Genomic DNA, 24,114 nt, shown 5'->3' on the forward strand with positions numbered 1-24,114 from the left:
TGCGCTACCAAAATTTACCAGAGATTCTTTTCTGCCCATGGGAATAGGAGCCGAGAGGCAAGAGGGTCATGTCCATTATGACCAAAATCCAGGACGGAATGACTAGGCTGACTTCCCTCAATAAGTTTGAGAGAACCATCCACCAGTGAAGAGACTGGCACACTGACTGAGTCAGAGGAACTCCACAGTCCTGTAACTGCGAGGACCAACATGTCAAGAGTGACGCCTGAAGCTCTGACCCATAGCACCAAATCCAGAGTCACCGCCATCAGACCGAGCACCTGCAGTTAATCCCACATGGATGGGACTGGTAACTCCAGAAAGAACTGGACCTGTCTGAGAATCTTCCACACCCTCTCATTCCTGAGAAACACTTGTCCCACTTGTGTATCGAACCATGCCCCCAAATACTCCAGAGACTGTGTGGGCTGTAGCATATTTTGGGCAAAACTAACTACCTAGCTCAAGCCTTCTAACCACTGAACCACTAGACAGGTCACACGCGCTCTGCCTCAAGAGATGGCACCCGTATTAACCAATCGTGGAGATCGGGCGGACCATGATTCCCTCATACCAGAAGGCCTCTGCCACCACGACCATCAGCTTGGTAAATACATGTGGCACAGTCGTCAGACCGAAGGGTAACGCTCGTAACTGAAAGTGCTCTCTCAGCATACAAAAACATAGGTACCTTTGATCCCTGACCAGAATGGGAATATGAAGGTAGGTTTCCGACAGGTCCAACAAACACAGGTACTCCCCCTAGTGAACCAGGATGAGCACGGACCGTAGCATTTCCATGCGAAAATGCGCACCCGCAGACTACAGTTCACACCCTTGAGATCCAGGATCGGACAAAAGGAACTGTCCTTCTTGGGCACCACAAAATAAATGCAATAACAGCTGCAGCCCCACTCTAATGGAAGTTGCCTCTAATGGAGGGACACTACTGCCTGCAAGAGCTGTAGTTTCAGCAAAGTCTCATGGACAGCCTGTCACTTGGCCGGAGTGGAACAGGGAGATACCACAAAGACGTTTTTGTATGGGGCAATGCAGATCAAAACGTAACCTGAACGAACAATCACTAACATCCACTGTTCGGGCGTTATGTGAGTCCACTCCCTGAAGTACTTCCACAGACGTCGCCAGACAGGAATCAGGAGAAAATGATCCCATGAGACCTGAAGAGGAGAACCCACCGATCCCATTGAAGAACCGGCATCGGCCCTCTGCCTTCTAGCTCCATGAAAGGACTGACCCTGACCTCTTGAACCAGAAAAGGCACCAAAAAATTGTCTGCCTGGTCAGTACCGCCTGCAAGCTCGAAATTGCCCTCTACCTCTGCGAGCCCTATCAGCCCTTACTCTCTGGCAAGCACTGGGGCTTAGTATCTCCAAGATTCTTCACTAACTGGTCCAGATCCTCCACATACAGCAGCCTGCCCTTAAAAGGCAACTTCCACAGGAGAGTTTTAGACCAAGAATCAGCCACCCAATTACACAGCCACAGGAGCGGCGCACTGTAACCGATGAGCCACTGACTGAGAACTCCGTAACAAATCATACAGAGTGCCCACCAGAAAAGTTGCTGCTGCCTCCATCCTGGACACTTCTTTACTCTCTGGAAACAGCTGAATCTATCTCAGGAGAGCCCGGACCACCAGAGCTGAACAGATGGATATCTGAATCGCCGTCGCCAATGAGATAAACAGTCTTCACAAAGACAGCTCCATCTTTCTATCCTATGGATCCTTACATTCACGGAATCGTCTTCAGGACCAGAGGGAATTTCCCATTCCTCTATGGAAACTGAACTATCAGCAACATCGGGCTCCTCAATGTTCCTGGGATCTTCCCATGAGGGCCTCAGAACTTCGATAGCCAGCTGCACCCTCTTGGCCAGAACTTGAGGAGATAGAGCCAGCGAAGAGAAGAGACTCCCGATTTCATAGGAAACCCATAAGGCCCTACACCCGTCCTGAAGAAAGCACAGAAGGCCTGGTGGAGGAAATGAAAAAATTACAGGAAAAACGTACAACGAAAAATCCACCTTGGGCTCCAGGGCCAAAGCAGACACACGCCCATGGGAACAAATACGGGATGCAAATAGACTCCCCCCCCGGCTCCCTGCCACCTTGCTGATGTTGCGCCGGAGGTGGACACTTGGGCCGAAGTGGGATTGACACTACCCATAGGAGGGATCACTGGACATGCAACAAATGCACTTTTTGCAATCAAGCTATTACAGGTGCAAATTGGACAGATTTACAGGGTAAAACCTATCAAGCATTTAGCTTGACAGATTGCCTTTCCTCAAATGTGGTTTATTTGATCAGGTGCCCTTGACCTCTGTTTTATGTTGGGAGAACCAAGAGATCTATTTAAACAAGGCTTATTGAACATCATAGCTGTTTAGCTACATTGAAATTACAAACACCGATAGTATCACATTGTATAGACCGACAAAATTCATTCCAAGAGTTAAAGTGGAGAGTCATTGAATTAATACAGAAAAATCCATAAGATGGGGATCCTCAGATTTGGTTAAATTACAAAGAACAACAGTGGATACACAAATTAGATACTGTACATTCAGCAGGATTGTACATGGCTGTGGAATGGTATACATTGCTTTAACTATTTTGTCTTGAGTCGGTTTCAAGATTTTTGAGATTGCATTATTGGGGATTCCTATTGACGTCATTTTGATTGATTGATAGCTTCATTTCTATATAATCACATGGTCAGCACTTCCCACATCTCCACCGGAAAATGCTTGCGTACTGCCATGCTAAACATTGTAAGAAGACGCCAACAGTAAGTTGTCCTTTGCGCGCCGTAAATGTTTTGGTATATTGAGCTAAATATATACGGAAGTGTGATAGAGCCTACATTTAAAATTCACTAATATATTTGGATGTTATGTTTCATAGAACATCGTTCGAAACATGGTCCCATGTCGGGCTTTTTTGGCATCATAAGTTTTCAAGGTTCACTCAAAACTAACGGCATCAATCTTTAAAGCTAAGTTGGAACTTTTATTCACACTGTGATTATTTAATCATATAATAGCATTTTGAAAAAAGAAAAATCTGTTTGCCATTATTGACCAATGATTAAACATAAGGCTGAGTAATAAAGTTAAACTACTACACGATAATGCCTATTATGAAGGTCAATTTAAGCGTCTAAAAAATGAAGTGGTTAATTTAGGAGGTCTTTATGGTATTTTGATTTACACAGTTCGTAGACACCATAATTCTTCATTTTTGAAAAGAAGGGTTTACGTGCTATCTTTTATGAGTATATCTCTTACATCCTCTTCAGTGAAAACCTATGCAAATTCATTTAGTCTCTCTGCTATGGCTTTGTCATCTCTACATGCTCCTTTCACCCCTTGATCATCTAATAGTCCAACTGACTCCCTCGAAAGTACCTGAAAATGTTTTTATTATGAGTCTTTGCTTCTTTTCCAATTCTCTCTTTGCTTTCCTTATCAGTACTTTCCATCTCACTTGCCACTGCATATGCTGTTTCCTGGTTTCTTTATTCAGATCCCTTTTCCATTTCTTTTAGATATTATAGTCTTTCTTACCTAACATTTTACCATGCTGATAGTCATTTAGCCTTCCCTTCCACCTTTTCTAGTGCATGGAATACATTTGGACTGGGCTTCCAAGATGGTATTTTTAAAAATTGTCCATGCCTGATGTAAATCTTAAAGGTGAACTATAAAAGCCTGAAGCAGACATTAAGTAAGGGATGCGTGAATATGAGCCTGAGCTAAACTCTTATCCTTTGCAGTTGCTCCTTTCGGTTTTTTCCTATTCATTTTCCTCATTTTATCAGTGGCCTTTTTGAAAGCCAAATGCAATTGATTTCTTTTTTGCACTCCCTCCAGTTATTAAGTCAAATTTAATAATGTGATCACTATTGCCAAGTGGCCCCAACACACCAAATCCTGTGTTCCACTAAGAACTAGATCTAAAATAGATTCTCCTCTTGTTGGTTCTTGTACCAGCTGCTCCATGAATCAGTCATTTATTTCATCCAGGAACTTTAGTTCTCTGAAATGTCCTGATGTAACATTCACCCAGTCAATACAGGGGTAATTGAAATCACCCATTATTACTGTGCTGCTGATTTTGTTAGCTTTCCTACAGCCTTGTGCACGATGGGCGCCTAAAAACTGAGCACCCGCAATGCAGCCCAGATTAGGCGCGCGCTTGCCTATACGCACAAATTAGACACTACTACCAACAAACACCCAAGCAGGCGTCCAACTAAGCATCCAGAAAGTGGGCACATAACTGAACGCACAGCCGGACGCACTCGCACAAACTGATGGTCCAGAAGAGGGCAGCCTAAAGTGCAGGAAAAATGCATGAAAACACCACCACAGCCTACCACATGGCTTCCAGAGAAAGGCCTAAGAGCAAAGCTTAGCCCAAAAGGGCTGCTCAACCCAGGCTGCCACGTCCTTTGGGAATGAATGTCGGATCAGCGCACAGAGCACGGAGACCATTTTTTTTTGGGGGGGGAGGGGGATTTGTAAGCTTTACCTGAGCTCAGCCCGTCCCAGCTAAGTACAGAGTCTGTCCTCCGCTGTGAGGGAGAAGACATATACCATCACCGCTGTGCTCAGCTTCCTGCACCCGCTGCCTTTCAGCTGTTTCAACAGCTAAGTCCATGTCAGCTGAAAAAGCAGCTACCAGACCAAGGCACTCATCTGAGGGACCATGGAAATCACCTCAGGAATTCTCAACTGGGGGAGGGACCATTTGGTATCATCGCAGGAGAACGGGCCGAATTAAATTTCCTTCTTTCCTTCTAAAACTTGCAGCAATCCCCAGTAGGGAGATGCACGTCCACCATCTGCTGGAGACAGAGAATACTGGCAGGCTGGTGTCACTGCAGGAGAATACATATTGTGATGCCAGCTTTGCTCCATCTTCATCTGCTGTTAGAGGTACATAACCCACTGTTCTGTATTCATCTTTCTGGACTCTAAGAAATGCACATTAACACAGGCACTAGCTAATGCTCATGTACTAAGCTCAGTAATGCTTGCTATTTGCATCTGCATTAGCGTTATTACCAGTTCCCAGCTAAACTTTACCCAAAAAAAGGATATCCCAGGTCAGTCCAACAAATGGCACTTAAATTTTAACTCTTTCTTTTGTTACTTTAGTATAATAATCAGTGCTGTGAACACCCTTTGAATTCACTTTAGTTGTCAACTCTCCGGTTGATATCAGTATTCCTGACATTATTATTATTATTATTATTAATGAAGCTTCAAGCTTCCAAATACTACAGTGCAGATGAATATACCCTGAATTTGAACTAATGAACTTTGGCATATTTGGCCAGCTACAGATAAAATTCAATACCTTTCACTCTGTTTTTCAGATTTCTTCGTGGTGTGCTTTCTCCATCACTTATACCCTCTTCTGACCCAATCAAAGCAAAGAATTCCTCTAAGTTTTCACCTTCTGCTTTTGCCAAGCTGAAATTGCTGAACTTTAAGGTTCCAGGTCCATCCAGCAATATCTGTAGTACAGAGAGTGAAACAAGTTACAGAAATTTCAGCTAAAATCAAACTGCCCACATTTTCAATATAGTCCTTGTTAGAGGGGGGATTCAAAATATCATTATGCAACATCACCCACAATCTCCAACAACTAGCCTGCTAGCACTAGAGGTTGCATGTTCATTCCTGCCACTTGCTGGTATAAGCAAGTTCAATAGAAAATCTTCAGTTCTGTTGCCATTAGAGGTGTGCATAGCAAGATATTTTGTTTCATTTTATTTTTGTTTTGTTTGTTGTTTAATTTTGTTTTTTTTAGTTTCATTTAAAATTATTTTCATGTTAAGTATCATTTCTAATGCACACCAATTCAAATTCATGCACACTAACTCAAAATAGCACACTATTTTGACTTTGTGTGCACTAAAAACGAAGAAAGAAAAAACCCAAAATTGGGGGGGGGTTTGTTGTTTGACATGAAACTATACAGACAATGTCAGCCATTGTATATGTCCTTTCAAATGAAAGCACATCCCTAATTGCCACTGTGTGTAGGGCAGAGGTTAAACTGTTCATCTTTCTGTTTGAATTCAATTCTAGTTGGCCACCACTAAAAGTTTCCATGTTATCTCAGATAATTTATTGACTTTATGCCTCCAACTCCAAGACTTGCAGTGTTTTTTCTGCACCAATTTTTGAAGACCAAAAACAAGTCAAGTTTTCAACACAGCCCATATATTTATATGTATGTTGTTAATTTACTTAAACAATGTGATGTCAATATTCAAAAGCATTTAGCTGAATAACACACAAGTTATCCGGCTAAATGGCAATTTTTTGAATACTAAGTCACTTATCTAGCTAAATTTTAGATGGGTACGTCGCTATCCAGCTAAAGTTAGGCAGGATAAAAAGGAGACAATCCAGGGGTGTTCCGGGTTGGGGGTTATGCAAGAGTGAGGAGTTTAACTACATCTTTTTTCTGTGCGCTGTGCCCGCATTAGCTGTGCGTTACCAACTGAAAAGGGTTTTTTTTTTTTATTGCATATGCCATTCGGGGAGAGAGAGAGGGAGAGAGACCCTACCCCAACCCGAGATAAAAGTGTTCCCTCTTACAGTGGGATAAATAGTAAAGTTACATATTGGCCTCTACAGAGACGCACATTCACTCTTTCTCTCAGCAGGAGCAGGGAAATTAGCCTAACCATGCCCCCTTTTTTTTTTTTTTTTATATCACGGGCGCTATTTCTGCTATATTTATAGCATTTTGATAAATCTAGGCCTAAGTTAGCTGGATAAACTTTACACCTGCCTCAGAGCAGGCCTAAATTTATCTAGCCTTGTATGGGCAACATAAACTGCCACTTAACTGGATATCTTCAAACACACTCTTATGCATTAAAAAAAAATCTTGACTGCAGGCCACCCAGCCTGATTCCCACCCCTCCCTATAAATTTTAAAGACTCCTTCTAGCCAAGCCCATCTTTCCCCAACCCCTTCGAAGAGAAAAGTAAAATGTTAAAACGAGACGCTCTGTGCAGGCTCTCCCCAGTAAAAGAAACTAAAAATAAGGCCTCCTCCCCCACCCACCCCCAAATCCTCTTAATAAAGTATCAAAAGAAGATATCAATAATATTTCCATGCTGTTGCTTTTTCGGAAGCCATGCTGGTTAGGGGAGAGAAGCTCGTTGACAGAGATGATTGTTTAGTTGGTATAAAACAATGGATTCTGTTACTTTGGCCAGTGTGGTAAAAGAAGCTATGGGGCGGAGGTTGTTTAAGTTGTAAAAGTCTTCATTTTTCTTTTTTTTTTAATTGGTAGTACTGAAGTCAATTTGAACTGGCTAGTGCATAGAGATTGATTTATAAGGTTGACAAGAAAATCGTATATTGGTAGGCTGAGTGATTTCAGGTAATGTCCGGGACAAGGATTGAAAGGGGAGAAGGACAGTTTTGTGTTTTGAAGAATACGTATGATTGTGTCTGAATCGGTGAGTGAAAATGATGATCAGGAGCAATCAGCTTTATAAATAAAGTCTTTGTGGTAGGGTAAATGTGTGAAGTCTGATGAAATGTTGATAATTTTATTTTTTGAAGTAGGAAGCAATTTGGTTACAGAAATCGTTACTTAGTGCTGGAGGAACAGGTGTTGGGAGGGATGTTAGTTGTTTCACCATATTAAATAGCACATAAGTATTACCATTGGCTGCTTTGATTTTTGGGGAGTGAAAGTTCTTTTTTGCTAACAAGACTTCTTTTCTGTATTTTCTGAGACATATAAAGTAATATTTATTTTGAGTTGGAAGTATTATGTTTTTTTCATGCATGACCTGATTATCAAAATTTGGTTTTTAACATTTTAAGTTTGGTTGTGTATCAGGCAACAGGTGGTTTGGATTTAGCGTGGGAGCACGATATAGGAGCTATGGAATCTAGGACATTGGAAATGGTGTTATTCCAAAGGTCAACAGTTGAGTTAATGTCATTTTATTTGGAATCTGGTAAGTTTTCTGAGAGATTTATTACAAAATCTTCAGGGTCAATTTTTTTCCATTTGGGGAAGAGAATGAGGGATTGAGGACTGAGTCAGATTATTGTTGGACCTTAAATAAGTGGTTAAATGAATCAAGCTATGATTGGACCAGGGAACAGGAGATGTCACTAAAGTGGTATCTACGTGTTTTATGAATGTAGGATTGCAGAAAATTTGAGCTAAGGTGTGACCAAATTTATGGGAGGGGTGGTAATATTATGAAACCAGCCTAGTCCTGATAAAACATCAAGTAAAGAAGTTGTCATAAAATGCGGATTTATGGTGTCGAAATGAATATTGAAGTCTCCTACAATGATGTTTTTGGTGAGATCTACTGGGAGAGTGAATATAGCTTTAATAATTGTTGATGGATCCTGATGAATTGTCCCAGGAGGGCAGTATATCAGGAAAATATTTAGAATGCTGGTCAAAATTAGAAGGATTTTGTATCGAAGAATAAGGTTTAAGGTTTATTATTTATATACCGTTGTCTCAGCATAGCCTTCACAGCAGTTTACATTTCAACAAATATACAGTAAAGAAATTACAATCGATTATAAAGATAAAACAACAAAACTTAAAAGAACAGAATAACTAAAACCTATTAGCTGTTAAAATATAAAATATATACATAAATATTAAACCAATACTAAAAACATAACTATACGTTTCCAGCATCGGTTAAAGGTTTAAAACGAAGCCACCTGTGGTTGTTGGATTTAAACGCTTGTCTGTTTCTCATTTTCTGTATAGGCCATTTTAAAGAGCCATGTTTTTAGTTCTGCTTTAAATTTGCTTTTTTCTTGTTGCATCCTTAATTGAACTGGAAGTGTATTCCACAGTTTTGCTCCTGCGATTGACAGTGCTCTCTCTCTAACTTGACTGAGATGTACTGATCTAATTGTCAGAATTGACAGGAGTCCTTTATTGGCCGATCTCAAGTCCCTCTGTGGTACATGTAATCGCAATTCTTCATTCAGCCATTCTGTCCTTTCTCCGTAAATTATATTGTGTATTATACACGCAGCCTTGAAAAATATTCTAGAACTAATTGGAAGCCAATGTAATACAATCAATGTTGGGGTGATGTGGTCGAACTTCTTTTTTCCTGTTAATATTCAAGCGGCTGTATTCTGAAATACCTGTAAAGGTCTAATGGTTGATTGAGGTAGGCCAAGCAGCGGGGCGTTACAATAGTCTAGATTGGCAAACAATAGAGCTTGAAGGACAGATCTAAAATCAGAGGGTTCCAATAATGGTTTCAATCTTCTTAACATTAACAATTTAAAATATCCATCTCTTAATTTGGTAGTAATATGTTTTTTCATATTCAATTCAGAGTCTATTATTACTCCAAGATTTCTAGCGAATGGAGTAGGAATTAAATTGATGTTTTCTAATTTAAATGCTGGTATATTCGATTGTGAATATTTTCTTTCTAGGAGTATTATTTCTGTTTTCTCTGTATTCAAGATTAATTTCATTTGTGACAACAGTTTTTTTTTATAGCATTCAGATAAATAGTTATTAATTTATAGGTAAAATCAAGATCATTTTCTATGGGGACTAAAAACTGGATATCATCTGCATATACATAAAATTTCAAACCCAAACCTGTGAGAAGATGACAAATCAGTAACAGATAGATATTAAAAAGAGTCGCGGAAAGCGTTGATCCCTGAGGCACACCTGTTTGGAGTGGGATTTTTGTGGATAAGGAATTTTTTATTTTACCTTGAAAGGATCGATTATTTAAAAATGAGGTGAACCATTTCAAAACAATATCTGAGATTCCAATTTCTTGCAAACGAGTAATTAAAATATCATGTTGGACGGTATCGAAGGCTGCGGATAAATCTAAAAGGATTAAAAAATATCTTTTACCTATATCAAAACCTCTTAAAACAGTATCAGTTAATGATAATAAAACAGTTTCTGTGTTAAAATTCTTCCTAAAACCAAATTGACTCGAGAATAAAATATCATTTGATAAAATAAGAGGAAGGACGATTTTTCATGGGGATAGTGAGGATTTGCAGATGGCTAAAAGGCCACCTCCTCGCCGATTTGGACTATCTTCAGAGATTGGAAAATAGCCCGGGGAGCATAGTGAGTTGATAGTAACATTGTCTGTCTCCATCAGCCAGGATTCTATGATAAGAATACAATCTGTTTTTTTTCCTGCCAAAATGTCATATATAATGGTAGTCTTTTTCCTGATTGATTGCACATTACAGATCAATAGTGTAAATGAGTAAAAAAAAGAGAAGGGGAGCCATTTATGAAATGGTAATATTAAGTAAAGATGTTCTAGTGATTGTTTATGATTTCAAGGATTTATAATTTGTTATAATGGTGAGTCAGGTCACCATAATTACCGTGACCACTTATTATTGGTATGTCCATGGCAGTGTCTACTCAGGCGTGTGACTATGAAAGCAAAGTGGAAGAGACAAGGGTTATGAATACAGCTGTAGAATTTTATTGACTTGAGTTAGTTTGCTGGTTGAACGATGGATGCATGAAGGGGGAGGAGGCCTTATTTTTCGTTTCTTTTAACAAAGAGAGAATGGGGGAGGGCAGATGCAGAGAGTCTTGCTTTAAATGTTTACTTTTTTCATCAAAGGCTTTTGGGGGGTGGGGGCTTGGCCAGCAGGGGCTTTTAAAATTTATAGGGTGTAGGGATCAGCCCAAGAGGCCCACAGTCATGAGGTTTTTTTTAACGTATAAGAGTTGTTTTTTTAATGTATCTTTTAAAAATATCCAGTTAAATTGCAGGTTTTCTGGTCACTCAAGACAGGATAACGTTAAACCTAGCTGGCCATATTCAAAAGCTGACCGGTTAGGCTTAAAGTTATCCAGCTAAAGTTAGCTAACCAAATAACTAATCAGGGATATTTAGCAGGACATTTATCCCTCTGATTATCCGAGACAAGTAATCCAGCCAACTTTAATCGGATAACTTGTCTGCTTGCCAGGTTACTGAAAATGAACCTCAATACGTTACACAAAACAAGGTAACTTTGAATATAAAGCATTATCCTGAGAAGTGGCCTATTAGTGGCACTCAAATTATGAATGGAAGGAACAGAGGCATTCAACTTACAGGCTTTCTGCAACACATAACAGATTAATATAACTGGAAGGTAAGGTAGTACTGGACCCAAGATGTCAACCACAATATCAAGGCACAAAGACTCAACAGTGAAGAGTTTGAGGCTTATTTCACCATTAACAATATGAGTGAAGTAAGATGCCAACAGGATTTGATGACACACTGAAAATTCTCTCCAGTCTCTGCATAGTATAGTACAAATAAAAAATAGATTAGGTTTCTAGTTTATACCAAGTGCTCACAACCAACCAAGCTTTAGATGTACAGTGGCGCAAATCCAATATGAATCATAAAACTGATTTGGCCACCAGTATTCATCACAGAGCAATTCAGTTTGAGAACAATTTCTGTCAGTCTGTGTCTTGGTACCAATATCTTAGATGCAGCAGTACTGTCATACTTGCTAAATAAAGACTAGCAGTGCTGTTTCCACTGAGGAGCCAAGCTTACTTCTGGAGAGCAGACTTGCAACAGACAAACTGGAAAAGCTTAAACAAGTTGGAAAGCATAAAAAGCTAAAAAAAATAATAATAATAAGTGTTTGCAACATATTTTCATAGAAACAAAGAAAGATTATATTCACCAAAGTCTTCCTTGCAGTATTAGTTAATATACACAGTAAGTATCAGTTAATTTTTGACTATGATAGTCAAATATTAGGGATGTGCATTTGTTTTCAACGAATGTGACATCCGCAACAAATAGGTCCCTATTCGTTTGATTTGTGGGTCCGCGAAACGAATGGCAATCCTGATGAATGAAACATATATTAGTTTCATTCGTTTGGTTCACAGTGCTTTCTTAGCAGCCTTTTGAAATAGGAGAAGGTCATATGGCAATAACCATAGCAACAACCAGCCCTTTCCTGTGAGTCCTACGTGACTTCACAGCCCTGTTATACAGTGGATCAGACAGGTTGGCAAGGAGACCAGAATGCCATCGTATCAGAGCAAAGCATTTTTCTAATTCAGCCAATCGCTGCTCTTAGTGCTCTGTGATGCTGTTCCTGCTGTATTTCTACCTTAAGCAAGCATAACACTGTGCACTTTCTTCTTGGGTTCTATCTGAGAAGGTTATTGCTGTTTGAGCTCTCTCAGAGTGTCTCAAATCTTTATTCAATTGCTATTGCTACTTTGCTAGTTTGCTACAATTAATTTTCTATTGCTGAAAAAGATATTTGTTCTTTTTTGCTGCTGTGCCTGCCAGGCAGCCAGGCTTTTTTTTTTTTTTTTTTACTGAACTCAGACTGTCTCTTCCACTGAGACAAGCTGCCAGCAGTGGCATTTTGCTGCTGATCTTACCCCCCCTGGGGTAGGTTGCAGGCAAGGTTTGGGTGGGAGATAGTGTGAGAGTTGCAGTGGCTGTCTGGCAGTTGGTATTTTCAAACAACAAGCAGCATTCACTGTAGAAATTGGGTTTGCTGAGGCTTCCAGTATTTTCTCTGGATTTTCAGTTTTTGTGCACACAGAGCCGTCTCAGTTGTAGTGTACAGCAAGACACTGCACTGTGTGTCTGTGTAGTTTTCCACACTCACATATATTGGTACAGAGGTGTTCAGTCACCAATAAAGGAATAATCCTTTTAATTGAAATCTCTAGTAGGCAGTGACATAAAATCCATGTCAGGGCCCTTTTCCCAATGCCCACCTTAGGTCATGGGTTCGCAAAACTCTATTGCTGGTTAAGCGACTCATCCTTAAAAATTGGCTATCCTCAGAAGCACCCTCTATCGCACAGTTGAAAGTCACTCTCCTGGAATTATGTACCATGGAATTTTACATTGAAAAGGTAGATCTCATGCTCAGGAGAAAAATGTCTTTTTGGTTACCTGGCAAGCGTATTTACAAACATTACCCCACAAAACGTGCAGTTTCTACTTGAATCCCCAGTCCTGATGCGATGTACCTCTATAGTCACATGCATACCTGGGTTGGCAGACTCCTATATATGTCCACACCTTGCAACCTACAGTCATGTCTACCTGTGCTGGGGGGGGGGGGGGGGGGACAGGATACGGGGTGGGGGAGTTGGGGAAGTAGAGGGGTGAGGAGTAGAAAGACAGGAGACCTGTTTAGCTGTTTAGTTGTACTGTGTTGATTCTGTACTTGGAGGATGAGGGTATGAAGAAACAATGCCCTCCACTCATCTCAATCTGTTTGTACCACTCAATTTAATGTGAAAAACAATAAAACAGTTGAAACATAAAATAAATAGCACAGCATTAAAAAAAAAAAAAAGTCCATGTCAGGGAAAGGTAGACGTGGTCGAGTGATTGGCACTGGCAGAGGAGGTGCTTCAAAAGGCAGGCCCCCATTAAAGTTTAAAAAGGGAGCTGTTCCAATCTAAAATCTCTGGAGGGGCAGGCAGTTCCATCCAGAAAAAACAAATTTAAACAGGATGCACCGCCACCACCTGTTTCTGACCCTGTTGTTTTGGAGGTGAAGGAAGGGGAGGCTGAGCTATCCAAGACAAAAGAACGAGACCCAAAAGCAGCAGTGCGACAGCAGATTCTAGTTAGCGCTGACAATGTAGCGCAGACACTGTTTGAATCTGATTCCGATGAACCCAGCATCTCAACATTCAAGAAAAGACTCAAGACTTGGCTGTTCACGCAGGCCTTTCCTAACTCCAACATTACTTAACTCCCTTCAATCAACATACTTCGCTTGGAATAGCATTAATAGCCACCCCTTATAATGTTATTATATATATATATAATTATCTGATCTTCATTTTCCTCCTTACTCCAAGTTATTGTTTCCCTGTTACATGTAACTGCTTTTCTGCACTATTGTTCAAATTGTAAAGTTTATTTTAATTGCACCCCTGTTTCTTGTGAACCTGCATGATGGGACTATCGTCTTGAATGTTGGTATATAAAAAAACTTAAATAAATAAATAATCATCTTGTATGGCATTCCCTTCATCAGAAATGGAAGAATTAATAGCTTAAGAAGGTTCAGGAGGATTAGTTAGTTCTGTCTTAGCCTCCACTTCAGTGCTAGAGGGGAGAGATGAAACTGATGATTTATTTATTTTTTGAAACTTTTATACATCGACAATAGTATACAACATCATGCCGGTTTAGATTAGCAACTGATAGATGGAAAGTACAAAGAACAGGGGAAAACTGGAGTCATAATGATGCAGATAGAGACAGAAAGAGTGGCAGAAAAAATAGGTCAACTCTGTAACTTAAACAAGAAATACCAATGGGGCTTGGTAGTAATGTATATACAAGGGGAGTACAGTATTAAGAGAATTAATGTTAACATATGCACTGAGGGAGATAGGATTAAGGTGAGAAAAAAAATTGAAAGAGGTAACAGAGATAGTGTGGCAAGGGTGTGGCAAGTATAAAACAGGATGGGTTCATAAAAGGAGGAGACTCTGGGTGGGTATAGGTTGCAATAAGTGCTGAGCGCCGAGACTAGTCAGGGAAGGCTTGTCTAAACAGCCAAGTTTTCAGTTTCTTTCTAAATTTGGAAGAGCACGGTTCAAGCCGGATCACTGTCGGGAAGGAATTCCAGTGTAGAGAAGGCACGATCCCTTGTGGTGGTGAGATGGGCCTTTTTGATTGAGGGTATTTGGAGGGTGCCTTTATTGATGGCCCTGGTGGGTCGGTCCGAGCGTGTAAGGTGGAGAGGTTCATCAAGCCAGTTGGAATTATGGCAGATATGGCAGATATGGCAGATATGGATTTGTGGATTATAGATAAGGTTTTAAAGAGAATGTGTGATGGGATGGGGAGCCAATGAAGGTCTTTGAGTTTGGTGGTGATATGGGCCGATTTTCGGGTGTTAGTGATGACCCTGGCTACTAAATTCTGGAGCATTTGTAAGGGTTGTATAGTGGATTGCAGGAGGCCAAGTAAAAGTGAGTTACAATAATCAAACTTGGAGGAGAGGGTGGTCTGAATGACAGTCCAGAATTCGTGATAGTGGAGGAGAGGTCTAAGTTTTTTTAGGACATTAAGCTTGTAGAAGCCCTCTTTAAGAATAGAATTGATTTATTTTTTTAGGTTTAGCTGCTGGTCCAGGAGAACCCCGAGGTCTCTAACATATAACTGGGAGGATAAGGCATTAAAGGCAGGGTCATTAGAGATCGAGGCTTTAGAGGTATGGTGTTGTGTTATGAGGAGGAGTTCGGTTTGGTTGTGTTTAGGGCTAGGTGAAGGTTTGTGAGGAACTTGTTTATGGAGGCGAGGCACTTTTCCCAGTGTTTCAGTACATCAGATAAGGATTCGTGAATAGGGATGATGATTTGAACGTCATCTGCATAGAGGTAGAATTTAAGGCCGAGGCTCATTAAGAATTGACAGAGGGGGGTGAGGTATATATTGAACAAGGTGGAGGAAAGGGAATAACCTTGTGGGACACCTTGGGATAAGGAGTAGAGTGCAGATTCTGAATTACCTATTTTGACAGCGAATTTTAATTTAATGATGAGGAGGAGGAGGAGCAGTCAGCGCAGGCACAGAGTGTGACTTATGCCCCTGGCATTGCTTCTCAGGGTGAACCTGCTACTTCAACTCCAGTGCCAACATCCACCCCGAAGGCTATAGAGAAGGGATCACAAAAGAAATCTGTGATCTGGAGCCACTTTAAAGTGAGGGAGGACCCGTGTTTTGCTCAGTGTAATTACTGTGCCAGGGATATTAGCAGAGGCAAGCAAGTGGGACATCTAACTAATTTTGGCATGATGCATCATATGCAGAAGCAACACCCAACAGTACTGACATCTGGGGATAGTGGCAGTACCAGTCAGGGGACCACTTTTACCAGGCAGCGTAAAGTGGTTGAAAAGGAGCAGAGTCATCCCACACCCTCAGCCCCTTCTAGCAGTCAGGTGGCAGGCCAGCAGCCCCCTGCCATGCGTCAGAAGCGACAACCCACCATGGAGGAAATTGGAGAAATTGTTTACATGATAATTTCGTTTTCCTTAGTGTAGACAGATGGACTCAGGACCAATGGGTATAGTGTACTCCTAATAGCAGTTGGAGACAGATCAGATTTCAATCTGACATCAGCCCTAGTACATATACCCCTGCAGGAAGTGCAGCTTTTCAGTATTCTCCTCGAAAAGCATTGTGGATATGTGTGTGACTGACTAATTTGAATGACTTGTATAACTTCATAACTTGAAAAACTTAACTTTATAACTTGATTAACTTGAGTTGGTTGAATTTGGCTATAGCTGGAGACCGCCAGTGCCCTCAACCGGGAAACGTCGACACCCGGTAGGATGTGTGTCCTAGATGAAGGAAAGCATTCCATGAGTAACGGCAGCCGTGAGTGGATGCTGAGTCCATCTGTCTACACTAAGGAAAATGAAATTATCAGGTAAGTAATTTCTCCATTTCCTAGAGTGTAGCAGATGAACTCAGGACCAATGGGATGTATAAAAGCTACTCCCAAACCGGGTGGGAGGCTGCCCGTTACCCACTTAGTACTGCCCTTGCGAATGCTGTGTCCTCCCGAGCCTGAACGTCCAGGCGGTAAAACCTGGAGAAGGTGTGGATGGAGGACCATGTTGCCGCCCTGCAAATCTCATCGGGTGACATCATCTTGGTTTCTGCCCAGGACACTGCCTGGGCACCAGTGGAATGGGCCTTGACTTGTAGAGGCGGCGGCTTGCCTGCTTCTACGTAGGCCACCTTGATGACTTCTTTGATCCAGCGGGCTATGTTTGCTTGCGAAGCCACTTCCCCTTGCCTCTTCCCGCTGTGAAGGAAGAATAGGTGGTCCGTTTTTTGTACAGGTTCCGACATTTCCAGGTATCTGTATAGGAGTCTGCCGATGTTGAGGTGGCATAGACTTCGAGCCTCTTCTGAATTTTTATGTTCATCCGGCGATGGTAGTGAGATGGTTTGGTTGATATGGAAGTGAGACACCACTTTTGGGAGGAACGAGGGGACTGTGCGTAGCTGGATGGTTCCCGGGGTGAGCCTGAGAAACAGCTCACGGCAGGACAGTGCTTGTAGTTCGGATATACGACGGGCAGAACAAACTGCGAGCAAGAATGCTGTCTTCAAAGTTAATAGTCTGAGAGACAGGCCACAGAGGAGTCTGAAAGAGGCTCCTGCTAGCAAATCCAGGACCAGGTTGAGGTTCCAAAGAGGTACCGGCCACTTTAGGGGTGGGCAGATGTGCTTGACTCCTTTCAGGAAGCGTGCAACATCAGGGTGCAAGGCTATGCTGTCGCTCTCGCTCTTGGTTCCGTAGCATGATAATGCGGCCACTTGTACCTTGATGGAGTTGAGGGACAATCCCTTCTGTAGGCCGTTCTGTAAGAATTCTAAGACAGCAGGAATTTTGACTGAGCGTGGTATGATGTAGTGTTCCTCGCACCAGGCTTCGAATACTCTCCAAATCCTTATGTATGTTAGGGATGTGGAGAACTTGCGTGCTTGGAGTAGGGTGTCAATTACCGCCTCCGAGTATCCGCTCTCTCTCAGACGAGCCCTCTCCATGGCCAGACTGTGAGAATCGAGCTGGATCCTCATGGAGGATCAGCCCTTGTTGGAGCAGGTCTCTGTGTGGACGTAATGGCAGGGGGATCCCTGTCAGTAGTCTTCGCCAGTCCGGTGCCACCAGAAGAACTGGTCCCCTGTGTAGTTCTATCTTGTGAATGATTGCACCTATTAGGGGCCACAGCGGGAAGGCGTATAACAGAGTCTCCTGTGGCCAGGCCTGTACCAGGGTATCGATCCCCTGGGACAGAGGTTCCCGCATGCGGCTGAAGTAACTGGGCACTTGGGCGTTGGACCGGTTTACCAGAAGGTCCATGGTTGGTGTTCCCCAATGGTTCACTATCAGTTGGAACGCTGTGGTCGACAGCTTCCACTCTCCTGGGTCCAGACTTTCTCTGCCGAGGTAATCCGCCGTGATGTTGTCTTTTCCCGGCGATGTGGGCGGCCGAGATCTCCTGGAGATTCACTTCCGCCCACGACATTAGGGGGTCTATTTCCAGAGACACCTGTTGGCTTCTGGTTCCTCCCTGATGGTTGATGTAGGCCACTGTTGTAGCATTGTCCAACATTACTCTGACCGCTTTGTCTCGGAGTCGTGCCCGAACCGTAAGCAGGCTAGTCTGACTGCCCGAGCTTCTAGACGATTGATTTTCCATCCAGACTTTTCTGCGTTCCACTGCCCTTGGGCGGTTAGCTCTTCGCAGTGTGCTCCCCATTCTCATAGGCTGGCGTCCGTGATGGCAGGATCCAGGTCGGTGAGGATAGCCTTGCTCCCTGGCTCAGGTGGCCGTCTTGTAGCCACCATCATAGTTGGGTCCGAACTCTGCCCGGGAGCTGTAAAAGTACAGCGTAGTTCTAGGACAGTGGATTCCATCGCGATAGGAGTGAACGCTGTAGGGGTCTCATGTGAGCCCGTGCCCATGACACTACCTCCAGAGTGGATGCCATGAGACCGAGGACTTGTAGGTAATCCCATGCTGTAGGGCTGGGTTCGCTCAGAGGGATTTGTAACTGGCTCATGAGTTTTAATCTCCTTGACGGTGTGAGGCTGACCTTGTCTTCTTTGGTGTCGAATCAGACTCCTAAGTATTCCAGAGACTGTGAGGGGTGCAGACAAGGCTCTCCAGTAGTTTTGACTCTGTTGGTTGCCTTGTGACTTTCCTCTGGGGACTTCGCCCTGATCAGCCAATTGTCTAGGTAAGGGTGTACGAGGATTCCTTCCTTCCTCAATGTTGCTGCCACCACCACTATGATCTTGGTGAATGTCCGGGGTGCTGTGGCTAACCCGAAGGGTAGTGCCCGGAACTGGTAGTGACGGTCCAGGATTATGAAGCGTAGGAAGCGCTGATGTTCTTGATGGATCGGAATGTATAGGTAGGCTTCTGACAGACCCAGGGATGTGAGGAACTCTCTCCCGGTTGTATCACCCTTATTCCATGCGGAAGCAGGGAATCCTCAGATGGCGGTTGACCGACTTGAGGTCCAGGATGGGCCTGAACGTCCCCTCTTTCTTGGGGACGATAAAATTAATGGAATAATGCCCAGCATTCATTTGTTGTGGCGGCACTGGGGTTATGGCCTCGAGGGCCAGTAATCTGGTCAGTGTAGCTTCCACTGCCACCCTCTTGGAGGGGTCATGGCAGGGGGATTCCACGAACTTGTCTGGAGAGGTTCGGAGGAAATCCAGGTAGTACCCCTCTCGAATGATGGTTAGGACCCACTTGTCCGAAGTTATCTCAACCCATCTTTGGTAGAATAGGGCAAGTCTGCCCCCTATAGCTTCTTCCTTTGGACGGGTTGGCTGATTCTCATTGTGGGGTGCAGCTGGGGCCTGGACCCAAGCTGGTTCCCCCTTTTGTTGTGCTTGTTCCGAAAGGACTGGTTCTTGCCTGTAGGACGAGGCGCTTGATAAGTATTTCTGTATGGATTGAAGCGCTGTGAACTTATGCCCCTGGAGGGTCGGTGAAAGGGTCGCTGGTTTCTCTTATTCCTGTCCTCCGGTAGCCGCGGCAGTGGGGACTCGCCCCATTTGTCAACCAGTTTCTCTAGTTCGCTGCCAAACAGGAGGGTTCCCTTGAAGGGCATCCTTGTGAGTCTTGTTTTGGAAGACGCGTCAGCCGACCAGCTTCGGAGCCAGAGTTGCCTCCTGGCTGCCACAGGCTAGCTCCTCTAGCTGGCTAGCTCCTCTAGCTAGCTCCTCTAGCTGCGGTGCGCACCAGATCAGAAGCAGCAGCATCCGCGAGGAATGATACTGCTGGTTCCATGGCTTCCCCAGGAGTGTTGCTCCTGGTCTGTGATAGGCAGGCACATGTCACCACAGCGCAGTAGGCCGCTATTTGTAGGGACATAGCAGCGACGTTAAAGGACTATTTAAGGATGGATTCCAGACATCTGTCTTGAGCATCTTTGAGTGCTGCACCTCCCTCCACTGGGATAGAAGTGCGCTTCGAGACCGCGCAGACAATGGCATCCACTTTTGGGCATGTCAGAAGGTCTTTGGCCGCCGGGTCCAGAGGATACATGGCTGCCATAGCCCGTTCCCCTTTGAATAAAGACTCTGGAGCAATCTATTCCAGGTCAATTAGCTGTTGAACGGCTTGTAACAGAAGGAAATGGCGGGAGGTCTGACTGAGTCCCTCTAGCAGGGGATTTGTCTTGGACTCCCCCGAGGCACTTGTGCCTGGGATAGCAAGCTCCTTCAGGCTGTGGGTAACCAGGTGTGGAAGTTCGTCCTTGGTGAAGAAGCGTCTCATGGTCCGGTGAGGCTCTGTCCCCGGAGGGAGTTCCCCCTCCTCAGGGGCTCTGATTCCTCCTCCGAGTTGTCCGTGTCCCCGTAGGTGGGGCTTCTGGGTGGTGGATCCACTTCCCTGGGCCTAGAGGGGCCTGGACTGTAGAGGTCCTCTGGTGAAGGCTGTGGCCGTGTTATCGGAGGCGCCATCTGCATGTGAATGAAGGTGTGCAGGCCCTTGAAAAATTCCACCCAGGAGATAGACAGTGGGTCCAAGCTAGGAGGCACTGTGTCCCTGGGGGGCCCCTTTTGAGGAGGGGTCCTGCTGTGATATGCTAGGTCTGGGGTACTTAATAAGGAGCTAGCACTCAGGCCCGGATGGGACTGGCACTGGACTTGATCCCCCAGGGCCTTCTCGCACTGGATACACAGGACATCGGCCTCTCCGTGTTGTGCGGCTCTGATGCGGCATGCTGGGCAGAGGCCCTGAACCTTGAGTTCCTTTTCTGGCGGTGCCATGGATATAGGCACGTAAAATCTCTTATCGCTCTAGTGCGTCGATTATGTGCATGTGGATGGATGCGCGCCTAGGATGTGCGTGCTGGTGTGCGCACAAGTCGCAATTATGCGCCTGGCACAATAAGCGTTTGTGCGCGTAACCTGTGCGTATGAGAAAGTTGTGCGCCCGGCTTGCCCTATGCGCCGGATCGAGACGGCGGATTGGGCGGTGAACAGCGCCAAAATGGCGACGGCGACCACGCGGGCAATATGGCGACCACCTTGGAGGATCTCCACGTGGAAGAGCCCTTGGAACTAACCGGGGTCTAGCCCTGCTAGGGCAGATCAACCCGGTGGCACTGGTCCCGGCCGGCAACCTGTGCGACTCCTCGAGTTTCGGAGTCCGGAGTCTTTAAAGAAGATTTCTACCTTACCTTGTCGGTGCTTCCCGGTTTCGTTCCAGGCAGTCTCCGGCTGTGGGGGGTGAGGGCAAATATCTTCACCACCGCGCTCGAGGTTGCACCCATTGCCTCTCAGCCACGCCTGAAATTGGGGGTTAGGTCCCCACCAAGGGTTCAGCTGCCAGACAAAGGCTCACCTCCGAGGGACCACGGAAATCACCTTGGGAATTCTCAACTGGGGGAGGGACCCGAGGGTGTCACCGCAGGAGAGCGGGGCTTGCTGTTGAAGTAAGTTTTCTTCTTCTTTTGGGTTTTTCTCCGTTGAATCTTGCTCTAACGCTGTGAGAGCATGCAGGTAGTCCCTAACTGCTATGGAGATGGAAAATACTGAAGAGCTGCACTTTCTGCAGGGGTATATGTACTAGGGCTGACGTCAGATTGAAATCTGATCCGTCTCCAACTGCTATCAGGAATACACTATACTCATTGGTCCTAAGTCCATCTGCTACACGCTAGAAAAGGGGTGGTGTTCGGTAACGCTATCCCGGGGAAGGAGGCAGGCAGCCTCAAAAGTTGTTACCAGGAGCATCAGGGAAATGATTGTCGCAGTCGCATCCAAGCACTGCTAGCTAAGGCAGAGGGGGGTGTGCTTTTCACCTGCGATATCTGGACCACCATGAATGCTTCACACTCTTACCTCTCCCTGACAGCACTCTGGTGGGACCTGGCTGAGGCAGGGGCAGGCAGCAGCTCTATTAGTGAACAAGTATCAGGGTGGAAGTGGGCTTTACTGCACACTCGCCTGACGGACGAGGCCCATACCTCAGCAAATATTCTAGAATGCATCAGAGAGATGCTGGCGGCCTGGCAGCTACACCATCGAGACAGGAATCTTCAGGCAGGGTTCTTTGTCACAAACAATGGTGCAAACATGGTAAAGGCAATATCCGATGGGGGCTTTCAGAACATCCGATGTTTTGCACACACTCTGCACCTGGTAGTGAAGTCAGCTTTGGGGTTGGAGTCCAAGCACCAAGAGAATGAATATCTGCAGGACTTAATACACAAGTGCAGGAACATAGCAGGGTTCTTCCACAGAAGTGTGAAGGCGGGGCAGGTTCTCCGACAAAAGCAGACTGATCTGGGAATGCCTCACAAGCATCTCATTCAAGACATTGGCACCTGGTAGAATTCCACCTATATGATGCTGCAGAGGTTAGTGGAGCAGCAGACACCCCTTCATGAACTTTCTGTGGAAATGTACATAGGTGTGCACAGTCCCCTAGGGCATCATGATTGGTTAGTCATGATTTAGCTGGTAAAAATCCTGCAGCCCTTCAAAGATGCCACGGAGGAGCAGAGTTCCAGAAGTGCCACCTTGGCTGACATCATCCCTATAGTTAATATTCTGGAGGAAAATTTGGAGGGCTTTAAACAGGAAAAGGGAATGACAGCAGAGGTGCTGTGTTGCCTGGACTTTTTGCAGAAGCAGGTGCAAGAGAGATTAAGACCTTTAACAAAAGATGACAGATACATGCTCGCCAGTCTGTGATCCCCGTGTGAAAGGGAAACTCGCCCTACAGTCCGATTGTCTCACGTTTGTGAAGAAAATGCTGTTAGGAAAGGTCTGTGAAGAGGAGCGCCATAGGCAGAGACAGATTAGGCATGAAGCAGAGGAGGAAACAGCGGGCACTTCAGAGAGTAGTGCAAGCCGAAGCAGGAGAAGCACTCTGTCAGCAACAGCTAGTACTTCTTCCTCCACTTCAGTATGCCAAAGCCATGTTGCCCCTAAAAAATCATCTATTCTGACACAGGCTAGAGCAAAAGCAGCTGGCAAGAAGGACTCTCAGCCCACCCAAGCAAAGGAGACACCAGCACAAATGTCAATGACACGGTATCTCACAGAGCCCACAGAGGACATGGAGACAGATCCGCTGGCATATTGGGTACACAAGTCCACTGTCTGGCCACAACTAGCCAATGTGGCTCAGCGATATCTGTCAGGTCCACCAACCAGTGTGCCCAGTGAACATCTATTTTCAATGACAGGGGATATTATGAGCCCTCATCGCTCAAGGCTGGCACCAGAGTTGATGAAATGCAGTGTTTTTGAAAATAAACATGCCTTTGCTTGGGTTTCCCGATTTTCCCTGTGAATGACAAGATGAATAAAAGCAATTTAAAGCCTTGCAGCAGCTCCAACTGCCTCATATGCTCCAGATAATATCAGCACATGTACCTGACCTCAACCGCTGAGCCTGTCTATCCAGCCCTTACATCACTACAAGGGCCTGACCTCAACCGCTGTGCCTGTCCGTCCAGCCCTTACGTCACTACAAAGGGCTGACCTCAATCAGAAGGACTTGGGCCCCTGAGCGGCACCAGGGAGGCGGTCTTCTGTACTCCACATTTCCCGCGCCCGCTGGACAGGTGGGGATTCGGCATTGGGCTCTTCCCTCTTCACTCGTCATTACTGAGGGAACCCTGGTTAGTTTCTTTCCTCCGCTTAGTAATATGCTAAAATTCAGCGGGTTGCCACGTCTGATCTGAGGTCGTAGTGGGAGAGGAAAAGGAGGTGGTGCCGGCTCCCTTTCCACATTCTGTACAGGGAGGGCCTCGAAGTCTTGAAAGCTGCGTTCTTCACTGCTGCACGAGCCAAGTGATCTACCACTAAAAGTCTCAGGTCCATTCGTTTATCGCCCCACCTTGTGCAGTATGGCAGCAGTAATCAACCAAATGACGAAGAGCTGGAACAAGTTTATCTTCCTCGTGGTGCCCTTCCGTCAAGTCAGCGGGTCGCCACGTCTGATCTGAGGTCGTAGTGGGAGAGGAAAAGGA

At 44.6% G+C, this 24,114-nt stretch overlaps 1 protein-coding gene across 1 annotated transcript in view; it reads right to left on the reverse strand.

Moving 5' to 3' along the window:
* The window catches only part of ULK4 (unc-51 like kinase 4), a 1,180,200-nt gene that overhangs the window by 1,118,562 nt on the left and 37,524 nt on the right, over window positions 1-24,114 (reverse strand). The window contains exon 5 of the mRNA XM_029589702.1: window positions 5,393-5,552. Coding sequence (XP_029445562.1) covers window positions 5,393-5,552 — 160 coding nt within the window. The remainder of the gene's footprint in view (window positions 1-5,392; window positions 5,553-24,114) is intronic.

The sequence above is a fragment of the Rhinatrema bivittatum genome, chromosome 2 (genome assembly GCF_901001135.1).
Source record: "Rhinatrema bivittatum chromosome 2, aRhiBiv1.1, whole genome shotgun sequence".
NCBI classification, from domain to species: Eukaryota; Metazoa; Chordata; class Amphibia; order Gymnophiona; family Rhinatrematidae; genus Rhinatrema; species Rhinatrema bivittatum.